The following is a 21505-nucleotide window of genomic DNA, read 5'->3' on the forward strand; positions in this document are numbered from 1 at the left end:
CAACTTGCAATTATTAGTAGTAAATCAATGGGAGAGCTGTTAGTCTGTTGCCCGCTCACAGTGAATGAATACTCGCAGTTATAGGCACTGCTGTATCTGTTTAACTCTGTGCTAACGCTAACATCCAACTGTTGACCGGAAGCTTCAACACCACAGCAAAAACATCAACACTTCGTGCCTGAGACGAGCCAGGTCCCTCAAAATAGAAGCACCATGGGTTCGGCTTTGATTTATTTAATTATAACAATACATATTAAAATTTCATTTGTACAATTAAATTTACAATTTAATTCTAAAAGTACTTTTAACTAATTTTAACTTCCTTTTATTCTTATCTGTTAAATATTATTCGAAAACTAGTGTATTCAACTTTAATTTTTTGACAGTAGCTTCTTAAACTTTATTGTAACTGCAGTTTATTTTTTAAATTTTTTCTAGGCTTCTTTTTTGTTGTCAACATTAGTTTAATGTTTATTTTTTCACTTTCTGATTCTCAACACTTAGGAGACAGGTTTTCTACAGCAAAAAAGCTTGTGCATAATACTTTTGGGTGATTTATCACTAAAGATCTGTACAATTCAATTTCTGTCTTGTTTTTTCTTTTTTCTTTATGGTCTCATAACTATTTGTACATTCAAGTGACATCACTGCAGCCTAAATATTCTGATAGCCCAGGTTGTCCTGAAAAAAAAAGATGTATATAACTTCATTGTGCTTTGAGGGACTGAGGTTTTAAGTGCATTATTGCATAAAAAGGCCATGCTTAGGGCTCAGAGGGTTAAATGACATTTAAAAATTTTTGCAATATGTATCTATATCGCGATATAGCCTAAAATATTGTGATATTATTTTAAATCAAATCGGTAAAATGAAAGATGAAACGTAATACTTTTTTTGAACAGCAGAGGGCATAATCTGCTTTTGACTTGGTTGGCTTGGTCAAGGTGCCATGTCACTCAGTATTCAGTGACCTATGTCATGTCCAAGAATAGAGACAACTCACCAATTTAAATAAGACAAAAGAAAGGCTCTTCGACATGCGGTACTGAAAGAGATGGGGCACCCCCCAGTTTCAAATCGGGAGTGTGGCAGCATTTGATCTTTCTCAAGTCATAAAGGAAGGGGAGAAGATACCAGAAAAGACAAAAACAGTCTTCAAATATTGCAAGAGGGTGTTGAACTACACAAACAGGACTAAGATGATGCAGCATGGGGGCCAGCATCATACTAACGAGCTCCGGTCTGCCCCACCTACGCACGTTCCTCCTGAACGACAACTACACAGCCAAACCACACTGAGAAGGGCATTTGCAACCCTGCTCGCCCAAACGACTACAAGAGCCATAGAGTATGCCTACCTTATCAGTGGGAAATGGCCAATTTATATCTCCAAACTTGCCCTCTCTGCTTTCCCCTCTAGCAAAAGCATACCTTTTCACACCAGCCACCTCTGTCCCAAGTGAAAGTTTTTTTTTTTTTTTTTAACAGCATGGGACATTTTGAAAGTCCAGAAATGCATTCATTACATAGTTTGTGTTTAGCGTTCATACCCTACCTCAAAAATAATAATAAGGGATTCTTTAATTTGATGCTACCATCATATCGTGAACCCAGTATCGTTAATCATATCAAATCATGAGTTGAATGAATCATTACATCCCTACCTGCTGTAGAGCCTTCCTTTTCTTGGGTCGCGCACAAACCATGTCAGTTCATCAAATTTCCAATCAGTATGCTTTCTATTGCTTCTCTGTAGAAGTTAACCAGGATCTTGCTCTAGAATTTAGCCTTCCTAAGGTTCAGTAGGAAGTAGAGTGTTTTTGCCCTTTTAACCTGGGTGATGATGCGTGATGACCTTGATAGGTTCTCATTGATGGTAATTCCGAGTAACCTATAGCTGTTCACCTGCTCCACTGATGTAGAGAGGGGTGTGTGTCTTTGCTTTCTTCTTTCTAAAATCAACAATCAGCTCCTTGGTTTTGCTGACATTGAGCAGTAGGTTGCTCTCTGTGACTGAGGACTGAGTAAAGAGCAGTAGATATGGCATCCTCTGTGGATCTGTTGGTTCTGAAAGCATACTGGTGGGGGTCCAGGATAGCGTGGTGTCTTTGATGTGCTATAGAACAAGTTTCTCGATGAATTTCAACAGGATGGGGGTAAGAGCCACAGGGTGGTAGTCAGTAAGACTAGACACAGCAGACTCTTTGGGTACAGGAACAATGATGTCTGTCTTGAGGCAGGAGGAAACAGTCTCTTGTAAGAGTGAGATGTTAAAAATGTCAGTAATAACATCAGTTAGCTGATTGGTTCATGTTTTTAGTACACAGCTAGTGTATTTTGTGGACTGTGCTGATATCTGAACATATACACATACATATATACAGACATAGCAAGAGAGCAAACAGGCAGAACAAACAAATTCATTAATCAGTGTTGAAAAAATAAAAAATGGATGCCAGAGATGTCATTGTAGGTAACACAGTGTTATCGAATATGGGGGTTTTAGTGTTGAAATAGCCTTGTGAATATTTTTTATTTTTTTTATTTTTTGTGTTTTATGTTTTCTAGGATTGACCTGGGAGGAGTGTATGGCTCAGTGTCCCAAGGGAGTGGTTCCAGCCTGCCACAATGCCGAAGACACTGTCACCATCTCTGGTCCTCAGGTCAAACATTCTATCAGACTTTTTCTTCTATAGCTCTGTTAACACATACCTGATTTGAACCTGAGTTTTACACAGTCTGACAACACTTAAACTTGCTTTAACCCTGGAAAGTTTTCATTTCCATTCTCTCACATGGTGTTGATTTTGTAACTGAACCTTTTTTTTTAATGATATTTATGTCTGTGGTATATCCTAGAAATTTTGTAATACCATAGGGTAAAAAGTCTAGCGATGCTCCATAAAAAATGAATAGGAGTATGATTTTTTTTTTTTTTGACCTGATAATTTTTGTTTCTTTGAACACTTTTGGAAACAAGACCTTGAGGTGGCACCAATAATGCCATCTCCAAAAGACTGGAGTAAGATGGAGGAGATTGTGGTCAACCCTTCACAGGCAAGCCTGTCTATCCTTGGCTGCAAGAAAAGCTGTCAGTCTTCTTAAATTCCACAGCTCCATGTCAAAGTGGAGGAGACTGTGAAGGATACAAGAATATTATAGGTTCAACAAGAACAATATATTAAAAAAAAATGTTTCTGAAATAGTTTTTGAAGTAAATCTTCTAAGCTAAGTTGCTAAGTTTCCACTTAGGTCATGTTTAATATTGCTCTACTCTTGACAGTCATACCACTGTCAGGGTTAATGAATAAAAAAAATAAGCTTTTAAAATTCTTTAGCGCTCTATTTATTTCATATTTTAGGCCTTCCTTAGATCACTGGAAAGATGGTCATAGTTCCCCTCTAAATATTGCTGATTACTACAAGTTGGGAAACACTATTGTGGAAAATTGTGCAAATAATTCAGCAAACGAGTCAGCCTACTCAGGAGGCTTCAGTTTTAGATTGAATTTGTATTTTTCCCTCTGAGAGAGAACAAGGAAGGTACTATGAGCTGTGACAAATAGGATGGAGCCTGACCATTTAGAGCTTTGTAAGTAAGGAGGAGGATTTTAAATTCAATCCTGGATTTCACAGGGAGCCAGTGCAGAGAAGCTAAAACAAGAGAAATATGATCCTTTTTCTTGCTTCCTGTTAAAACACGAGCAGCAGCGTTCTGCACCAGTTGGAGAGACCTAAGAGATTTGTTGGGGCAACCAAATAATAGGGAGTTACAGTAATCCAGCCTAGAGGTGACAAATGCATGTACTAATTTTTCAGCATCTGTTTGGGAAAGGATATGTCTAATTTTTGCGATGTTAGGCAAGTGAAAGAAAGCCATCCTTAAAGTTTGTTTTATATGGGAGGCAAAGGATAAATTCTGATCAAATAAAACTCTGAGGTTCCTTACAGTTGTGCTAGAGGCCAAGGTAATGCCATCTAGAGAAATTACATTGTTGGAAAAGGAGCTTCTGAGGTGTTTTGGGCAAAGAACAATAACTTCAGTTTTGTCTGAATTCAACATCAGGGAATTACAGCTCATCCAGGCTTTTACATCCTTAAGACATGTTTCAAGTCTAGATAGCTGATCAGTTTCATCTGGTTTTATGGATAGATATAATTGCGTATCATCAGCATAACATGGAAATTTATAGAGTGTTTTCTAATTATGTTGCCTAGAGGAAGCATATATAAAGTGAAAAGGATTGGTCCAAGCACCGAACCTTGTGGCACTCCAAAGCAGACCTTTGTATGTGCGGAGGGTTGATCATTGACGTGAACAAATTGGGAACGATCTGATAAGTATGACTTAAACCAGGCTAGTGACGTTACTTTAAGGCCAATTAGGTTTTCAAGTCTGTGCAGTAAGATTTGATGGTCAATGGTGTCAAATGCGGCACTGAGATCTAATGGGATTAAAACAGAGACCAGACCCGTGTCAGAAGCGATAAATAAGTCATTATTAATTTTTACTAGTGCCGTCTCTATACTATGATGAACTCTGAAGCCTGACTGAAAGTCCTCGAATAAACTATTATCTTGGAGAGAGTCACAGAGCTGATGAGCAACCACTCTCTCAAGGATTTTAGAAATAAAGGGGAGATTAGATATAGGTCTATAGTTAGCTAAAATCTCAGGATCGAGAGTGGGCTTCTTTAGAAGAGGTTTAATGACAGCTACTTTAAAAGACTGATGTACATGGCCTGTTAATAAAGACACATTGATTATATCTCATGAAAAGTTATCTAATAAGGGCAAAACTTCCTTAAGGAGCTTAGTTGGGATGGGGTCTAGCAGGCATGTTGATGGCTTAGATGCAGAAATCAAAGTATAGAGTTGATGAAGGGTCAATGGGGGAGAAATGGTCCAGATAAATTTCAGGCCTTGCTGCCACATCCAGGCTATCTGAGTCCGGGGTCAGGTCAGTTGAGGGCAAGAGGTGATGGATTTTATCTCGAATAGTTATAATTTTATTATTAAAGAAATTCATAACATCGTCACTGCTTAGGGCCGAAGGAATACAAGGCTCTATGGAGCTGTGACTCTGAGTCAGCCTGGCTACAGTGTTGAAAAGAAACCTGGGATTGTTTTTGTTTTCCTCAATTAATGATGAATAATAGTTTGCCCTGGCATGGCGGAGGGCCTTCTTATACACTTTAAGACTGTCCAGCCAGACTAAGCGGGACTCTTCCAGTTTGGTAGAATGCCAATGTCTTTAAAATTTTCGCGATGTTTGTTTCAATTTGCGAATCTGGAGGTTAAAACATGGAGCTAATTTTCTTTGTTTCATTGTTTTCTTCTTGAAGGGTGCAACAGTGTCGAGAGCTGATCGCAGTGAGCTAGTAGCATTATCGATGAGACAGTCAATTTGAGAATGACTTAAGTTAGTACTAGTGTTCTCATTCGCTGTAAGACATGGTAATGATGTCAAAGCAGAAGGAATTAGTTTCTTAAATTTAGCCACTGCTGAATCAGATAGACATCTAGAATAGTAGCTCTTACTGAGAGGCTTGTAGTCAAGTAATAAAAAATTGAAAGTTATTAAATAATGGTCTGACAGAGCAGGAATCTCAGGAAAGACTAATAAATCTTTTTATTACTAAGATATTGTAGCAACTCTATTATCTAATGCAAGCATGGTCACTTTGAACCATCTAGTTTTTTCTAGTTGCAGGGTGTTGTGTCTTCACAGGTGTGAATTGTGTCTTTCATCAGGAAGCGATCAGTAAGTTTGTGTCTGAGCTGAAAGAGCAGGGAGTGTTTGCCAAGGAGGTGCGCAGCGCTGGCGTAGCTTTCCACTCCTACTACATGGCCTCCATTGCTCCAGTCCTGCTGGCTGCCCTGAAAAAGGTATGTTGCTATGAGTTTCAACACTTAACAGTGTAGCTCTGATATACCTGCTGTTACAGTGACAACTACTGACGAGTCTGGGATAACACAGTCTTATTTTCATTTAGTGTAGTAATACCTATATGAAATGCACTTTTTCATGTGTTGTTTTTGGTACGTGACTCTCTTACGTTATACATTTCATTGGCCTTGTTATTGTTAATTAAGTAATCATTCTTTGACATAAAGGTCTGATTCTGTTTTGTGTCCTGCTAATTCAGCATGATGAAAGTTTTATCTGCCTTTCTTCATGGTTTTCTGCCACTGTACCAAGCTACTTGGCATATCAAATTGTCAAGTAGCTATAAAAATGATCTTCATAAGAAGATCATTTTTATAACTACAGGAATGCTGCTTGGCATATATTTGAATATTGATCAAAACTTTAATATGTCATACGTGCAGGTGATCAAGGAACCACGACAGCGTTCGTCACGCTGGGTGAGCACCAGCATCCCTCAGTCTGAGTGGAACTCGTTTTTGGCTTTGTACAGCTCAGCTGACTACCATGTCAACAACTTGGTGAGCCCTGTGCTGTTCCACGAGGGTCTCAGTCTGGTGCCGGAAAATGCTGTGGTGGTCGAGATAGCACCTCATGCTTTGCTGCAGGTACACAAAGCACAAACTACATTAGCGTGTCCTTGTTGCCTTGACAACTTCTTTTATCTCTCAGATGTGAGCAACAGACGTCAAATGATCCAACATGGTTATATGTGCTAGACTTTTGGCACACATACACACTGTATCATCAAATAAAGTAAACATCATTGTTTGAGCCCTTGATTAGCTGCTCAAACAGCTGCTTAGTTACTTTTAGGATGAAAAAAAACGTTCTATTTAACTCTTATTTTCTTGAATGGTAGCTGGGGGTGAGATAAGGAGGAGGGTGAATTGGGACAAAGGGACAGTGGGAAAGGCAAAAAAAATGTAGTTGATTATTGTGCGTCTAATTTCATTCTGAACATTTCACTCATTAGATTTGCATTAAAATGTTTACAACTAGTAACCAAGTTAATTTATGTCCATGTAATATAATTAATTAAATATTGTGCTAATAGTAAGTGAAACTTGGTGGATGGTGCAATACTACAAAGTTCTGAGTAGAAGTTGACGGTGTGACGTCTCTGTGTTTCAACACATACGGTGATGTGAAAAAGAGAGGCAGCAGGAGCGTTTCTTGTGTCCCTGAAAGTACCAGCACTCATGGAAGGAAATACTTTTAAAAAAGTGCATCCACAGGCGTAGTGACACACTGAGACAACGAGAGTGATAATAGTTGCATTCACCACAGGTGTGCCCCTTTGAAAGCATTTCTGACCTCTAGGGGCATAACACAATAGAAACAGTAGATAGATGACAGAGAATACATAAAGCACAAAAAGCAGACCCTCTCATAGACTATGAAAATCATTACTAAGATACCAACTAAATGTTAAATTCAAAGCAGTCACGATATTAATATATCATAGCCCACAGCCCTTCTTCAGACAGTCTGAAGAAGGGCTATGGCTCAAAAAGTCACCCATGTGGAGTTAAGTGAATAAATGTCCATGGAGGCATTTTCCAGTGTGCAGACTTTATTTTTTAGTTAATTATTTAGTTTTTTGGCTTTATGCCAGCGCCTAGTTTTTACTGCTTTTGGATGTGCGCACTGCTAGAACTTTTTACTTTAAAATGTTTTGTCATGCACTGTTATGGACTCCCCACTTTTATACGGTTTCTGCACAGGCCATTCTGAAGCGTAGCTTGAAGCACACATGTTCCATCCTCCCCTTGATGAAAAGAGGCCACACCAACAACCTTGAGTTCTTCCTCTCAAACATTGGCAAAATCTACATGAATGGGTCAGTAAATGCCTCAATCTCTCACTATTTAGTAACGTCCAGTTCCTCTTTTTGAGCATTCCTGGAAGCAGTTTCAGTTTGCTAATGCCTTTTGATGCAACTCTGTAGCATCAACATGGATTGTAACGCCCTCTGCCCAGTGGTGAAGTACCCTGTGCCAGTGGGTACCCCTCTGATCTCACCCTTGGTGCAGTGGGACCATGCTCAGACCTGGGATGTCCCTAAGGTAGAGGATTTTTCCTATGGATCAGGAGGATCCAATTCTGCCACTGTCTATAATATCGGTAAGAAACAAGAAAACAATCCTGCATCTGCCCTTCTGTGTCATAAAACTCAAGTGCTTTCGCATTTCATTTGAGCACTTGGTGTGCTCTATGTCCAACTCCTCTGTGACTAACAACAGACATAAACCCAGAGTCTGCAGACCACTACCTGATTGGACACTGCATTGATGGGCGTATCCTATACCCAGCAACGGGGTACTTGGTGCTGGCCTGGCGTACCCTGGTAAAAAGTCTGGGGTTTGTCATGGAAAACACCCCTGTAGCCTTTGAGGATGTCACCATCCACAGGGCCACCATCCTGCCAAAGACTGGTGAGAGCAGAGCACAGCAGGGTTGTGAGCATGGGGGCAAGAGGGCTAGGATTGGGTTGGAGATCTTTAATTGCAATAGACTGTTGAGCCTCTGATTGCCCCTCTGTCTTTCTTCTCTCTTCACCTTTGTGGTCTTCTCAGGTTCTGTCCAGTTGAAGGTGCATCTCATGCCTGCCACCAACAAGTTTGAGGTTTCAGAGAATGGGAACCTGGCTGTCAGTGGTATGTACTTTTTGTATATCCATTGATGGGTTTTGGGTTGTCCATCTGTCAATATCTCAAAAATACCCCAAGGGAATTTCTTCAAATTTGGCACAAACGTCCACTTGGAATCAAGGATGAACTGATCACAATTTGGTGGTCAAAGATCACTGTGACCTCACAAAACATGGTTTTTGCTGTAACTCAAGTATTCAAACACTAAAACTAATAACTAACGTTTGTCCAATCTAATAAAACTAAGTGGTGACATTTTACATCTGGGTCAAAGGTCTAAACATAAATGTCACCATTTGATATATTGTACATGATGTGTTTGACAATGCAAACAAACATCCACTGGCAACCTTGGTAGGGTTTATGTTTTTATTTGATTACAATTTTAACACATTTTAACTTTTTTCGACTTCACATCTAGTCTCTGCCTTGTTATCAGAACCATGTGGTTTGTCATTTAGTGCCTTTATAAGCAAGAGAGTTCTGTATATTGTTCTGGTCTTGCTCAGATGTGGGAATTAAGATATATGAGATATAAGGAACATAAGATATCCGGGTATTCTTATCCAAGATGTATTCCAGTATTATCAATTTAATCATCTGTGCAAGAGTACCTCTTGTGCTTCAGCGTCCCAAACTTTATCAGTCTTTTCTGAACTGAGGTACTGGTATTATCTGTATCTGACTTTCACTCATGGATGTCCTGACCACATTTTGTAATCTAATCTTTATTTTTATTCCATTTTTGATTCTTTTTTCCTACATCATACAGTGCATTATTTAGGCCTGCATAAAATTAGTAAAGCACTTATCTTTATGTGGATCACATTCTAATGTCTTAATGGAGGAAAAAAATGGGTTTTATGCATCAAAATCAGCAGCAGCAAGCACTCAATGAAAATGTTTAGAAAATGTGTCCTTTGTAACCCCACCTTTTATCAGTAAACACGTGAAAATCCAGTCTTCCCATGATACAAATATCTGCCTTCTGCTCTTGCTCTGCATGTGATTTTCAGGAAAGGTCTGCATTCTGGATGATGCAGCCCTTGATTCACTCCACAGACAGATAAGTCAGCAAGCTGTTTACAGTGATTGTGACCACAAAATGAAGCTTACATTACAGGATATCTACAAAGAGCTGCGTCTGCGTGGCTATGACTATGGAAAGACCTTCCAAGGCATCTTGGAGTCTAACAATGCAGGTAACAGTGATTGTTAAATCATTTAATTTTTTTAATACAGAAATTACACACAAGACAACGAAAAGGCAGCAGTTAAAATACATAGGTTGCCACTGTACTCACCATACCCCCCATGCCTACTTTATGCTCAGGTGTTATGCATTGTTGCCATTCGTGACTTGTTATTACCATTTGATTGTCTGTTTCCAGGGGACAGCGGGAAACTGCAGTGGACAGGAAATTGGGTGACCTTTCTGGACACCATGCTGCAGATGATTGTAGTCGGGCTGTCGGGTCGTAGTTTACGTTTGCCAACTAGGATCCGCTCAGTGCGTGTTGATCCAGCTGTTCATCTGGAGAAGGTCTGCGAGTACACTGATGGAAAGCAAGGTGTGTTTAAAATTCTACTCAAAACGGATTTTCTATTATATATCTGCATATGAATCCACTCAGACACACTTTCCTGGTTACAATTTCCTGTACAGCTTTTGGATGTATGCAAGTAATTTCTCGATGTAGACTCTGCACAGAAACCAACACAGACTGCACACAGACTGGGATTGCATATACACAGACGAGTTCAGAAGACCCAATGTGATTTAAAAAAATATTAATTTCACCTCTCTGTGTACAGATATTTTTATTTTGTATCTGATTACAAACGTGCTTACAAGTAAGTCTTGTTTTCCACATTGAAATTATCTCTCTCATTTCTGTAGCTGTGGATGTTCATGTAAACCGCTGCCTTGACAACATTGTTGCTGGTGGAATCCAGATCTGCGGTTTGCATGCAACTGTGGCTCCCCGTCGACAGCAGCAGCAGAGTCCTCCAATCCTTGAGGAGTTTGTGTTTGTTCCATACGTGGACAATGAGTGCCTGACCACTAATGGGAAACTTGCAGACCAGCTAAGGCTCTGTAAAGGTAAACCTCTCTTTGTGGCTTTGTCACTTTTCATCATCACTTAAATTGACAGCTATAATTTTGGATCAAATTTGGAGCTATTTAAAATAAAACTTTAAGTAACACTTTGACTGATATTTAAAAAAAAAAAAGTAAACACATTTGTGTGTATATCACATTTTGTAGCCAAATAGTGTTTTGAAAGTTATGTCATTAGCATTTTCATTACTACAACTGCCTTCCTATTTAAGTGTTTAACACTTTTCTTTATATTTTCACCTCTGTGTATTCCTTCTGTAAAGTCACTTAAGGCAACCTCTTTTTTGTACATGGAAACTACAGTTAAATGTTATATCTTTTCATTCATTGAAATACTAAAATACTAGTATACTAAAATCGGCAAGATGGTTACTGTTATAATTTTTTTGTACCACGTGCCTCCATATGTCTGTTTAAGTCTTTGTCCCATTCTCATAATCCAGGTTTAATTCATAGACTGCAGCAGAAGTTGGCTCCTCATGGTGTCGAGGTCTCCATTCCCGGGCTACAAGGAGAGTTGGACAGCTCTCTGCCCAGCCCTGAGCCCCCTGAGCCTGGCCTGGTGCGGCTGCTGGCCCTGCTCTGTGGCCTGGAGCTGAATGGGAACCTTCAATCTGAGCTGGGACAGACCGTGGAGAAAGAGAGGGAGTGTTTGCTGCAGGACAGCTTGCTGCAGGGCTTGCTAGACAACCCAGCCCTCAGACACTGCATTGACATCACCATAGAAAACAGCATGCCTGGCAAGATCAAAGTGTTGGAGGTAATATTGAAATCTATATAAAAATTTAATCCAGATGCAGAATGGCTGAATTATTTTTTTGTCTCAAAATATATACAGTCTTCAACCCTTTTCACCTCTCTGACCCCCGCCAGGCTCTCTCCAACGATGGTCAGCTCTTCTCTCGCATGGTAGCTCTTCTCAATATCCAGCCCATGCTTCATGTCGACTACACTGCCACAGCATCCAATCTGGACCTTCTGACCCCCCATAAGGCCACCCTTGAGGAGTTGGCAGTTGCCTCAGCTCAGTGGGACCCCCTGTTAGCCCCAGCCCCTGGAGGAGTAGTAGGAGGGGCAGACCTTGTGGTGTGTAATCACGCCTGGGGCCCTTTAAGGACCGACCCTGGGCTGCTGTTAGCAAATCTGGCTTCTGGAGCCAAACAAGGGGGATTTGTTCTCCTCCACACCCTGTTGAAGGGAGAGACCCTGGGTGAAACCGTTGCTTTCCTCTCTAACACGGCGCAGAGCAGCAGCCAGCAAGGACTACTCACACAGGTCAGTGAAGATAGGGTCCAAATCACTTTTTTTTTTTGTCTTTAGAAACTTTCCTTTTTGTGTATCTAAATGACATCACAATAATGGGGCCCTTTACAATAAAATAGTATTTATTTAATTTCTTATTTTCACTTAAAAGAATGCTTCACCTGAAAAATCAACATTTATATATCAATCGCCCACTATGTGTATTTGTAAAGAAAAAGTTGTTTTACTGGCATGTCAGATAATCCAAAAAGGTGAATATTCTTCATGAATTGGAAGTCATGACAAATTCTCACAAAACTTGTGAAGTATAATCCAGTTGTAAGCTTGATTTATTTAGTCGTAAGCACAGTACTATCCAAAAACATGTCTTTGTTTTAAAAACCTTCTTTAAAACTATTTTAGTTTGCCTTTTGCTGTTCCAGAGTGCCCTGAGTGTGCCTGAGCACACTTATGCATATGAGCTCCGCCGTGCATGAGACTGTTTGTACTCACGTGTTTAAAGTCAGTTAATTGCTATGCAATTAAGGTCCATACATAATGCTTTTTAAAAAAAATATATATATATTGCGTTTATTGTTGGCGGTCATTAAGAGGCCGAGTTTTATTGATAGTGTGATGATCCTGGTATCATATAAAACTGGAAGCTTTGAGAAATCATGGTACCAACCAGGTCATGCTGATCCCCGGCTGCTCCAGTCAGCATGTGCAAGTATGCTTGGGCAAGATAATGAACCCCAAATTTCTCCTGATGGCGGTTCCATCAGTGTGTGTTAGTGCATGAGGATGATCAAAAAACTGAGTAGCAGGTGGCACCTTGTACAGTAGCCTCAGCCACCAGTGTGTGAATGTGTGAATAGGTGAATGTGACTCATAGTGTTAAAGTGCTTTGACTGGTCAAAAATGACTAGAAAACACTATAAAAGTGCAAGTCCATTTACCATTTACCACCATTGAGGCATGCAAGAAAAGCAAGGTAGTGATTTTTTTGCTGATATCATCGTCTTCTTCTTCTAATAAGGCTGAGTGGGAGAAGGTGTTCTCTGAGGCTTCCCTCAGTCTGGTGGCTGTCAGGAAGTCTTTTTATGGCTCGGCCCTTTATCTGTGTCGCTGTCGGTCTCCAGTCAAACAGCCTGTTTTCCTTCCTGTGGACAGCACCAACTACAAGTGGGTGGAAACACTCAAGGTGGGATTCATATCCTTTTGTGTGTTTGGTTATTCCAACAATGTCAAGAAATCCATTTTTTTTACTTACCAAGTCAGGCCCTAGTGTGCACCCCTGTCAATGTTGTCACTTTGGTGTTTGTCTGTGTTATTTATGTACCATTGCACAGTTTATATGTTGTTGCTCATGTGGGTATTGTGTGCTGTTGTGTTTGCTGTTGTCTAAACATGTACAGTACTGAGAAAAAAGTAATACAACATAATAATATTCCAGCAATCCAAAAAGAGGGAGAGAACTGCGACAACAACAATACCATTAACAACTGTAACAGGAGTAAAACAAATATGATTAATAATAATAGTATATGGCAGTACATATGTTATGTTGTTATATTAATATATAATAGTATATGTAGGCTATGTCACATTATTGATATATGAATAGCAATAGTGGAAGTATGACCAGTAATAAAAGCAAAATCTAAACGAGATTCTTCCAGGTTGGTTAAATGGCAGTTCTACTCAAATTTTTGCAATATTTGCTTTAATTTCCAGGTTTGGGAGTTATACCATGGAGCTTATTTACTTTGTTTCATTATCTTCTTCTTAAGAGTTGCAATGGAGTCCAGGGTTGATTGCAGTGAGCAGTGGGCAGCACTATCAACAATATAATCAATTTGGGAGGGAATTAAGTTATTTTGAACAATCTCAGTTACATTGAAACAGGAGACCTACCCACAGACTACATATGAAAATTGGCTCATTAGCTAACTACATCAAAGTGGAAAAACGAAATGTTTTTTGTGACTTAAAGTTTATTGAATTTCAAATTTTCAACCTCACAAAACCACATCACAGACAGATAACACAGCCCCCCAAAAAAGTAAATTATATTATAAATATATACATATATATACACACACACACACATATATATATATATATATATGTTTTTTACAGACATATTATGCTCAGAAAAACAATATCATACTGAGCTGACTTTAAACTGAATAGTACCATATTTCTTTTGATAGGCTTTCCCATACCATTAACGTTCCAAGTGGCAAGGTGCAGACTATTGTTGTTATGAGTAGGCTTGCCAATACTGTAGTAAAATGTACAGCAGTGGTAGCATTAAGTTACATGTCTTCTCACTGAGACGAGTGCACAAGGTAAAACCTTCACATATATGAACACAAACTGTGCAAGAAACTGAAGACAGCATGCTTTAAAACTCCTCAGGTCCATGAACTGCCAGTAAAGTAATTGTGACCAACCAAGTCCATCAGTTGCATCAAAAAGAAAAATGAAAAAAGGAGCGGCACCTTCAAAATGTGGCCAGCCTTTGATCTTAGCTACAGGCAAACTCAAGACTAAGCAAAATAAAATTTCAGGTGAATGCTTCACTATACACTGCTATGTATGAGTATGTAAATCACATGAAAAAAAAATCCAAACTATTTAATTTATCACTCGGCAGGACTTGCAGATTGAAATAATGGCTGGATACTAGAGAGCAAACTGGAGTTTGCCAGTCTTACATATCATCCACCCATTCACAAAGAGCCTCCAGTTCAGTTTTGGTAGCAGGTGGATTAGCCTTTAGCTGGTTTTCAGCGTCTTCCAAAAAATCCAGCCTCCCTTCCACCTCATAGATCCTCATCACGAGTGTTGTGAATTCTTGTCCATCGGGGATGTGGCTTTGCAGATTTTTCCCAGGCCTTGTAGCTCACATGATATTTCTCTCAGGACTGTTAAGATGTTTGCAATATCATCGGCATTATTTCCTGACAGGTTTTCTCCGTCCCCTCTCTGGTGTGGTGGCAAGTTGGCCCCTTTGCTAGCAGCGCAGGCAGAACTCTCAGCCGTTGTGTTTTTAGGGTGTATCCAGCATCCGCCTCTATGCTTGCTCAACATGGCTCCTCTGTAGTTTGCTTACAGTCTGACAAATAATAGGTAGAAGATGCAGACTCCGAATGTGGCCAACAGATAAAATCGGAAGATGCCACAAAGCGAGACTCAGCTAGGCAGCCATGTTCTTCAGCGTTTCAAATTTTCTCTGAAAAACAAAATGTTGATTAATGTGTACTGTCTTTGGTAAATAAATAATATAGTTTCCTTGTCACTTGAGTCATCATTCACAAATGTGACATAAGTGTGTTCCTGTATGGTTCTATGGTGCAGGCAATGATGGCAGAGTCATCAGACTGTCCAGTGTGGCTGACTGCCTCTCAGGCCCACTGTGGCATTGTTGGAATGGTCAACTGTCTACGACAGGAGCCAGGTGGCAGCCGAATACGGTAGGACATATCACATGCTCTTTATCTGTGGTTAAACTTAAACTCTAACTTGTCTGTCAAAATGAGCATTATGAGCATTTTGGTCTTTTAGTGGTGCTGCACTTACATTCTAGAGAATGTAGGTTTTCAGGGATAAATCCTGGTTTATATTTGTGTATTTTTACATTGCAGACAATACATGACTCTAAACACCGTTCATTTTTTGAGCCTCTTGTACATTGGTATTGTCTCACATATTTATTATCAATGAATTGGGACAATGTAATGATTTTGACTGAACTGTGTTCCCTTCTCTATGTTGCCAGGTGTGCATTTGTGTCCAATCTAAAAGAGTCTTCAGTAGCACCAAGCCTCCAGCCAGCCCATAAGTCCATGGAGTCAGTGCTGGAGGGGGATCTGGCAATGAATGTTTTCAGAGATGGACATTGGGGCGTCTTCAGGCACCAGCTAATCACTCATGGTACATCAAATTACCACTTATTCTGTTAGACTGGTATTGTTCTGGTAATGTTGTCTATCACAGCCATTATATTTGTGTTAGTTTGATAACAGATGCATTTCAGAACAGTGCAACAGTGGTAGCAAAACTGTGACACAACTACGTGCTTTTTTTTGTATGTTTGTTCAATTTTTGTTCGAGGGGGTTATTAACAAAGACAGAAAAGGAAGAAATGGTTAAACCTTTAATGGCAAAACAAAGGTTTAAAGGTTCAACCTTTAATTAGCCATTCTCAAAGTCCTCAAAGACGCTTTACAACAGAGAAGGATATACTTTGTAAAAAAATAAAAACAAAAAAAGAAAACCCTCAGTACATTGCTGTAGCTAATGTGGCCCCATCCTGCTAACTGTCCCTTGAACACAGAAGTCTATTAAGCACTGTTACTCCTCTCACTGCCTAAAGGCAAGAAAACTCTGCCCCCCCATGAACGATCTACATATTTAGCTTAAGTATGTTTTTTGATTCTGGTCAAAGGCATGTCAATGTTCTCTCTAAATTCAAATACCCCAACTGGTTTACTGCATGACATTTTGTGAAGATTTTAGAAAGTGCATGTGTTGGCAACCATGTCACTCTAACCATATTTAACTAAGACAAACTATTTGATTTAATAGAGAAATTTATCCAGTTTAGTTTAATGTGTATAACTTCAGAATGTTTGATGTGCTCATGCTTCTATTGAAGCATTTTTTCCTGTTTTGTTGTTGTCAGATTTAAACGAAGAGTTGACAGAGCATGCCTACGTCAATGTGTTGACTCGCGGTGACCTCTCTTCCCTGCGATGGATTGCCTCCCCACTCCGCCACTTTGTGAGCAGCAACTCCAATATGCAACTGTGTCGTGTTTTCTACAGCTCACTAAACTTCAGAGATATAATGCTTGCCACCGGCAAACTGCCACCAGACGCTATTCCAGGTAGAGAGTGTGTTGAGGAAACACAACAAGAAATCATGCATTTTTTTCTTTGGTCTTACAATCATGGTCATCCACAGCATCTTGCAGATTACTACCATTATACTAGACTGCACAACACTTGAAATGATAGCCATCAAGGACCAACATCAGAAAACTAACCTCTCCTGTTCATTGTTCATCATTTAGGTGACCTGGCTCTGCAGCAGTGCATGTTGGGTATGGAGTTTTCCGGTCTTGATGCCACCAGACAGCGCGTTATGGGACTGCTACCTGCTAAGGGCTTGGCAACAAGTGTGGATGCTGACAAAAGGTTCCTCTGGAATGTTCCCTTCAACTGGTCAGTGTTACATTTTTAAACATTGAATAGTTCAATTTAACTGTCAGTTTAGTCACACTGAAGACTGCATTTAGAAGTATGAGCCTGAGATATGATTTGGAATTGTTGTCCAGCATCTTTCTACAGTAGTTTCCCTGTAGAAGCCATCATATGCTGTCTGAGGAGAAGGTATATGGGGCATGTGAAAGACAAAAGCTGGCATTGTGCAAAAGACACTGTGCTGTTCTTTTCTTATTTTAATAGAGTTCAAAGGCTTTACTTGCAATTTAATCACAATCGATGTTCCAACTAACAGAGCGGCAGAAGTACTCAAATTATTTACTTCAGTAAAATCAGCAATACCGCATGAAAGAAATAGTCCATTACAAGAAAAAGTGTAGAAGTACCAACAAAAGTTACTCTTAAGTAGCATGGTAAAAGTGTGCATTATGCAGAATTGTCAAAATGTCAAAATTTTATTATTAGGTTAGTGTGACTGATTTGATAACATGTAAGTAGTACTTTATATGACAGTGCTAGCTTGACATCATTATACCAAATTGCAAATGCAAGTCTGGAATCTCTCAGTTTCTCATCTCTCATTTTCAGTTTCCAAGTGGGGTTATCAGCAGCTATAGACCAATATGCCTCTGGATGCAACTGGACTATAACCTATCAGAGTAACGAAACACTAGCATAGCACTGGGCGACAGACATTTAAACAGACTACATTGTGCAGAAATTAGCTGTGATGGTGTAGCATTAACATGTTTGTGAATTGGGTTAATTGTACAGTTTATCAGTTGTTCTCTTGTTGAATTTAATATAATATGAAATATCCCGAAAATATGTCATCGGTATGTCAAAGGTTTGGAACCACTGTACACAGTCTAGCCATGTGCAAGGTTTATATAAACTCTTGTTACATTATTTCAGCAGGCCCTCCTTTCATCTACCTCTATTATTACTACTATAAGAAATTACCTCACTTATTCATTTGCTTTTTCAATTTAATATTATTAGCGTTAGCATTATTATGCTCATTCCTTTCAGCTATTAACCAACATGCTTTTTAGTTTTAGCTTTTTCTTTTTTCTATATTTCCTGCAGTGCTGTGTTTGTGCACTGTGTACGGTTTATGGACTTTGGAACAAACATCCACTTCTGCTCATGGATGAACTGATTGGTTTCTTGTGTGTGATTCTGTCTCATTCTTGTGAACACAATATCTCAATATTGAGTTTTGGCTTTTTTTTTTTTTTTTTTTATTTTCAAATTTGGTGCAAACGTTCACTTGGATTCAAGGATGAATTGATCCGATTTTGGTGTTCAAGTTCACTATGTCCTTAAATCAATCTCATTCAAAATGTGCAATTCAAGAATTCATGCACTCATGGGATATAATGATGAAGTTCTGACATTTATATCCAAGAGGTTAAAGGTTAACTGACATCATAATCTGCAAAAACACTTTTCTCGCCATTACTCAACGTGATAAGTCAGGAACAGAAGGTGGGACACTGAATTGGTGACACTAATCTTGGGTGCCCACTTTGAAACTATGTTGATAGTATATATCCTCTGTGTTGCCGGGGGGGAAATGTTTGTGAAGCACCCATGTTTTCACATATATGGATGTTAACTGTAAGTGGAACTTGACCGCTGTGTGAGGCACATAACCACAAGATGGTATTTCTAGTTATTTATGGGTTCTTTTCTCTTTATTTCCTTAATGCCACTGTTTACTTCTAACATCAAACTCTTTCTCTCTTTGTCTGTTCTCACCCGTGATGTCTTGCTTCACTATAAAAATATCATAAAAACATCACAATAAAAAAAAAAACAAACTGCATTGTAGTCTACTTAAACTTTCAACATGCACACGCATATTCTGCATTTTCTGTTCCAGCATCTGAACTCTCATTAGATAACCATTGAAAGATAAAGTGCATCTGTCCATCTCTTTGTGCTCTCAATGAAAAACTGATTGGAGCATAGGTGCTCCCACAACAGAATAGAGGATAGATACTACAAACTACATCATGGCAAATAATACTCGTGATACACCTGTTTGTCTACAGGACATTGGAGCAGGCAGCCTCAGTGCCAGTGGTCTACGCCACAGCCTACTACTCTCTGGTCGTGCGCGGCAGACTCCGTCCCAGAGAGACTATTCTCATCCACTCAGGGTCAGGGGGTGTCGGTCAGGCTGCCATTGCCATAGCACTCAGCAAAGAATGTAAAGTCTTCACTACAGTCGGTTAGTATTTAACACTCACATGACACACTTTCAGGCATAGTGATAGAGAAATTGCTCTGATATGATCTCTTATTCATTGTAACATGAATTATTTTATGACAGTCCATTTCTGCCTCTTGAAAAAAATGCACCAAGACTGCAGGGATCAGGAATCAAAGCATTGATTCTCTCATTGGTAAATGACTGCTCTAGCTCCTAAACCACAGATGCCCCTTTAATATATGTAGATATCATATTATTGTATGTAAATGTATCTAAAAATTCTGACACTGTCACTGAATCATAATGGGAGTTATGAGATGGTATCTCATAAAAGCTCTAACCCTAACCTTAACCTTTTTGTATGTGCTATTTTATTAGGCTCAACGGAGAAGAGGGCCTACCTGCAGGAGAGGTTCCCTCAGCTCTCAGCAGAGTCCTTCGCTAACTCTAGAGACACCTCTTTTGAACAGCACATCCTGCACCACACACAGGGCAAAGGTCAGATATGTCTTTGTGCTCGACATACCATACATCACACAATTTCAACAATTATATTAAATGTAAATTAAAATTTTTGAAATCTCAAATTTTTTCAGTATTTAAATTTTTGAAATTTACATTTCACATTTAAACTTTGTAATGAACAACTGTTTATTGAACTAGCAAGCTTTTGATTACACTTTTAGATCACAGGACCAATGCACATAGTACACTTTTTGTGACATACCCAACAGTATTTTGTGTCTGTGTGTTTATGTGTATATGTGTGTGTTTTTCAGGCGTGGATGTTGTGCTGAACTCTCTGGCTGAGGAGAAGTTGCAGGCCAGTATTCGCTGCCTAGCCAGACATGGAAGATTCCTGGAGATTGGCAAATACGACCTGTCCAACAACTCTCCACTGGGTCAGTAGAAAGCTGCACGGACTCACACACAGTGTCAGCTGGAGTGTCAATCTTTCTGTTGTAGAGAAAACACAAAATAGCAGAAACACTTCAGGGTGAAATATTGCTGCTATTTCAATTTCTGATCAAGGTAAAGGGATAATAACATTCTCTTGTTGTGATAATTTACAGGTAATTCTTGGGATTATCTTGAAGGTATACAATGCAGGATTGTTGGTTACAGTTTGTAGACACGCAAAAAAAAAAAAGACCCCAGACTCACACTTTTTTGGTGTTTTACCTTGCTATCTTTGCATTTTTTTCCAACACTGTCTCTCAGATACCTGTTGTTTATCATCTGGCACCTAGTTGCCACCTTTCTTACGAGGCTCGACTTTATCAGAGCATTGTGGGGGTTCATGCCCATAAATGAAGAATAACATAGCCCAGGCACAGGGCAGAGTCTCATTAAAATACACCAACACACACTTTTAATGGGCCATAAGTGATGATCAAGAGAGATTACTTCTGTATGACTCTATAAATTGTTTTTTAGAAAAATCCTGCACAGTATGCCCTAAAAGAGTATTTTACACAATTTACTTATTAAGCTATTTTTAGCTACTAAATTAAATCAGTTACATGTACTATCCATTAATTCTGGTCTTAGTCTGTAGTTGTCATTGTAATAGCAGTTATACAAGGTCAAAGGTACAAGGTAGATTTATTAATCAAATTACAATTTGTCCTTGATTCTACCTCATCTTTCGAGTTAAAGGATGAGTTAATTAAAATCACCAGCTACTATGAAAATTCCATCTAGTTACTTGGGCATGTTGCTGCTGATGGCATCATACAATTTGCATCAAAGTCTTGTGACCTTTTGGCTCTGAATGAGGCCCGCTCATCCAGTGCAAGAGCCCGATCTGGAATGTTAGGAGTTATCCATGTCTCTGAAGATGAGCGCAGAGCAGTCTCTGATTTCCGGTTGCTGAGTGAGCATCAATCGCATCTCATACACTTTATTCTCCTGGGACTGGACATTAGAAGGCTTGGTAGAGGAAGACCTTCGGGTCCAAGTCAGGTCAGTGATTCGCTGTCATAGAAAAGTAATGCTTCAGCAGAAGGGGCCATGGAGTTAAAAAAAAAAAAAGTGAAAAATCTAGAAAAATAGTTGCAAGGATTTGAGGAGCTACTAGCTGCTGCAATTACACGCACTGCT

General features: G+C 39.3%; 1 protein-coding gene across 1 annotated transcript in view; it reads left to right on the top strand.

The window, feature by feature from the left end:
• Positions 1–2549: 2549 nt before the first annotated feature.
• The window catches only part of fasn (fatty acid synthase), a gene marked incomplete at its 5' end in the record, with an annotated part of 49751 nt that continues 30795 nt past the window's right edge, over positions 2550–21505 (top strand). Inside the window, 20 exons of the mRNA XM_042507433.1 lie at positions 2550–2663; positions 5755–5889; positions 6334–6537; positions 7657–7772; positions 7881–8056; positions 8176–8367; positions 8509–8589; positions 9600–9785; positions 9975–10154; positions 10484–10687; positions 11149–11465; positions 11579–11980; positions 12987–13151; positions 15314–15429; positions 15735–15889; positions 16641–16844; positions 17031–17181; positions 19242–19420; positions 19781–19900; positions 20182–20304. Of these exons, the coding sequence (XP_042363367.1) occupies positions 2550–2663; positions 5755–5889; positions 6334–6537; positions 7657–7772; positions 7881–8056; positions 8176–8367; positions 8509–8589; positions 9600–9785; positions 9975–10154; positions 10484–10687; positions 11149–11465; positions 11579–11980; positions 12987–13151; positions 15314–15429; positions 15735–15889; positions 16641–16844; positions 17031–17181; positions 19242–19420; positions 19781–19900; positions 20182–20304 (3520 nt within the window). The remainder of the gene's footprint in view (positions 2664–5754; positions 5890–6333; positions 6538–7656; positions 7773–7880; positions 8057–8175; positions 8368–8508; positions 8590–9599; positions 9786–9974; positions 10155–10483; positions 10688–11148; positions 11466–11578; positions 11981–12986; positions 13152–15313; positions 15430–15734; positions 15890–16640; positions 16845–17030; positions 17182–19241; positions 19421–19780; positions 19901–20181; positions 20305–21505) is intronic.

This window comes from Plectropomus leopardus, chromosome 19 (genome assembly GCF_008729295.1).
Source record: "Plectropomus leopardus isolate mb chromosome 19, YSFRI_Pleo_2.0, whole genome shotgun sequence".
Classification (NCBI taxonomy): domain Eukaryota; kingdom Metazoa; phylum Chordata; class Actinopteri; order Perciformes; family Serranidae; genus Plectropomus; species Plectropomus leopardus.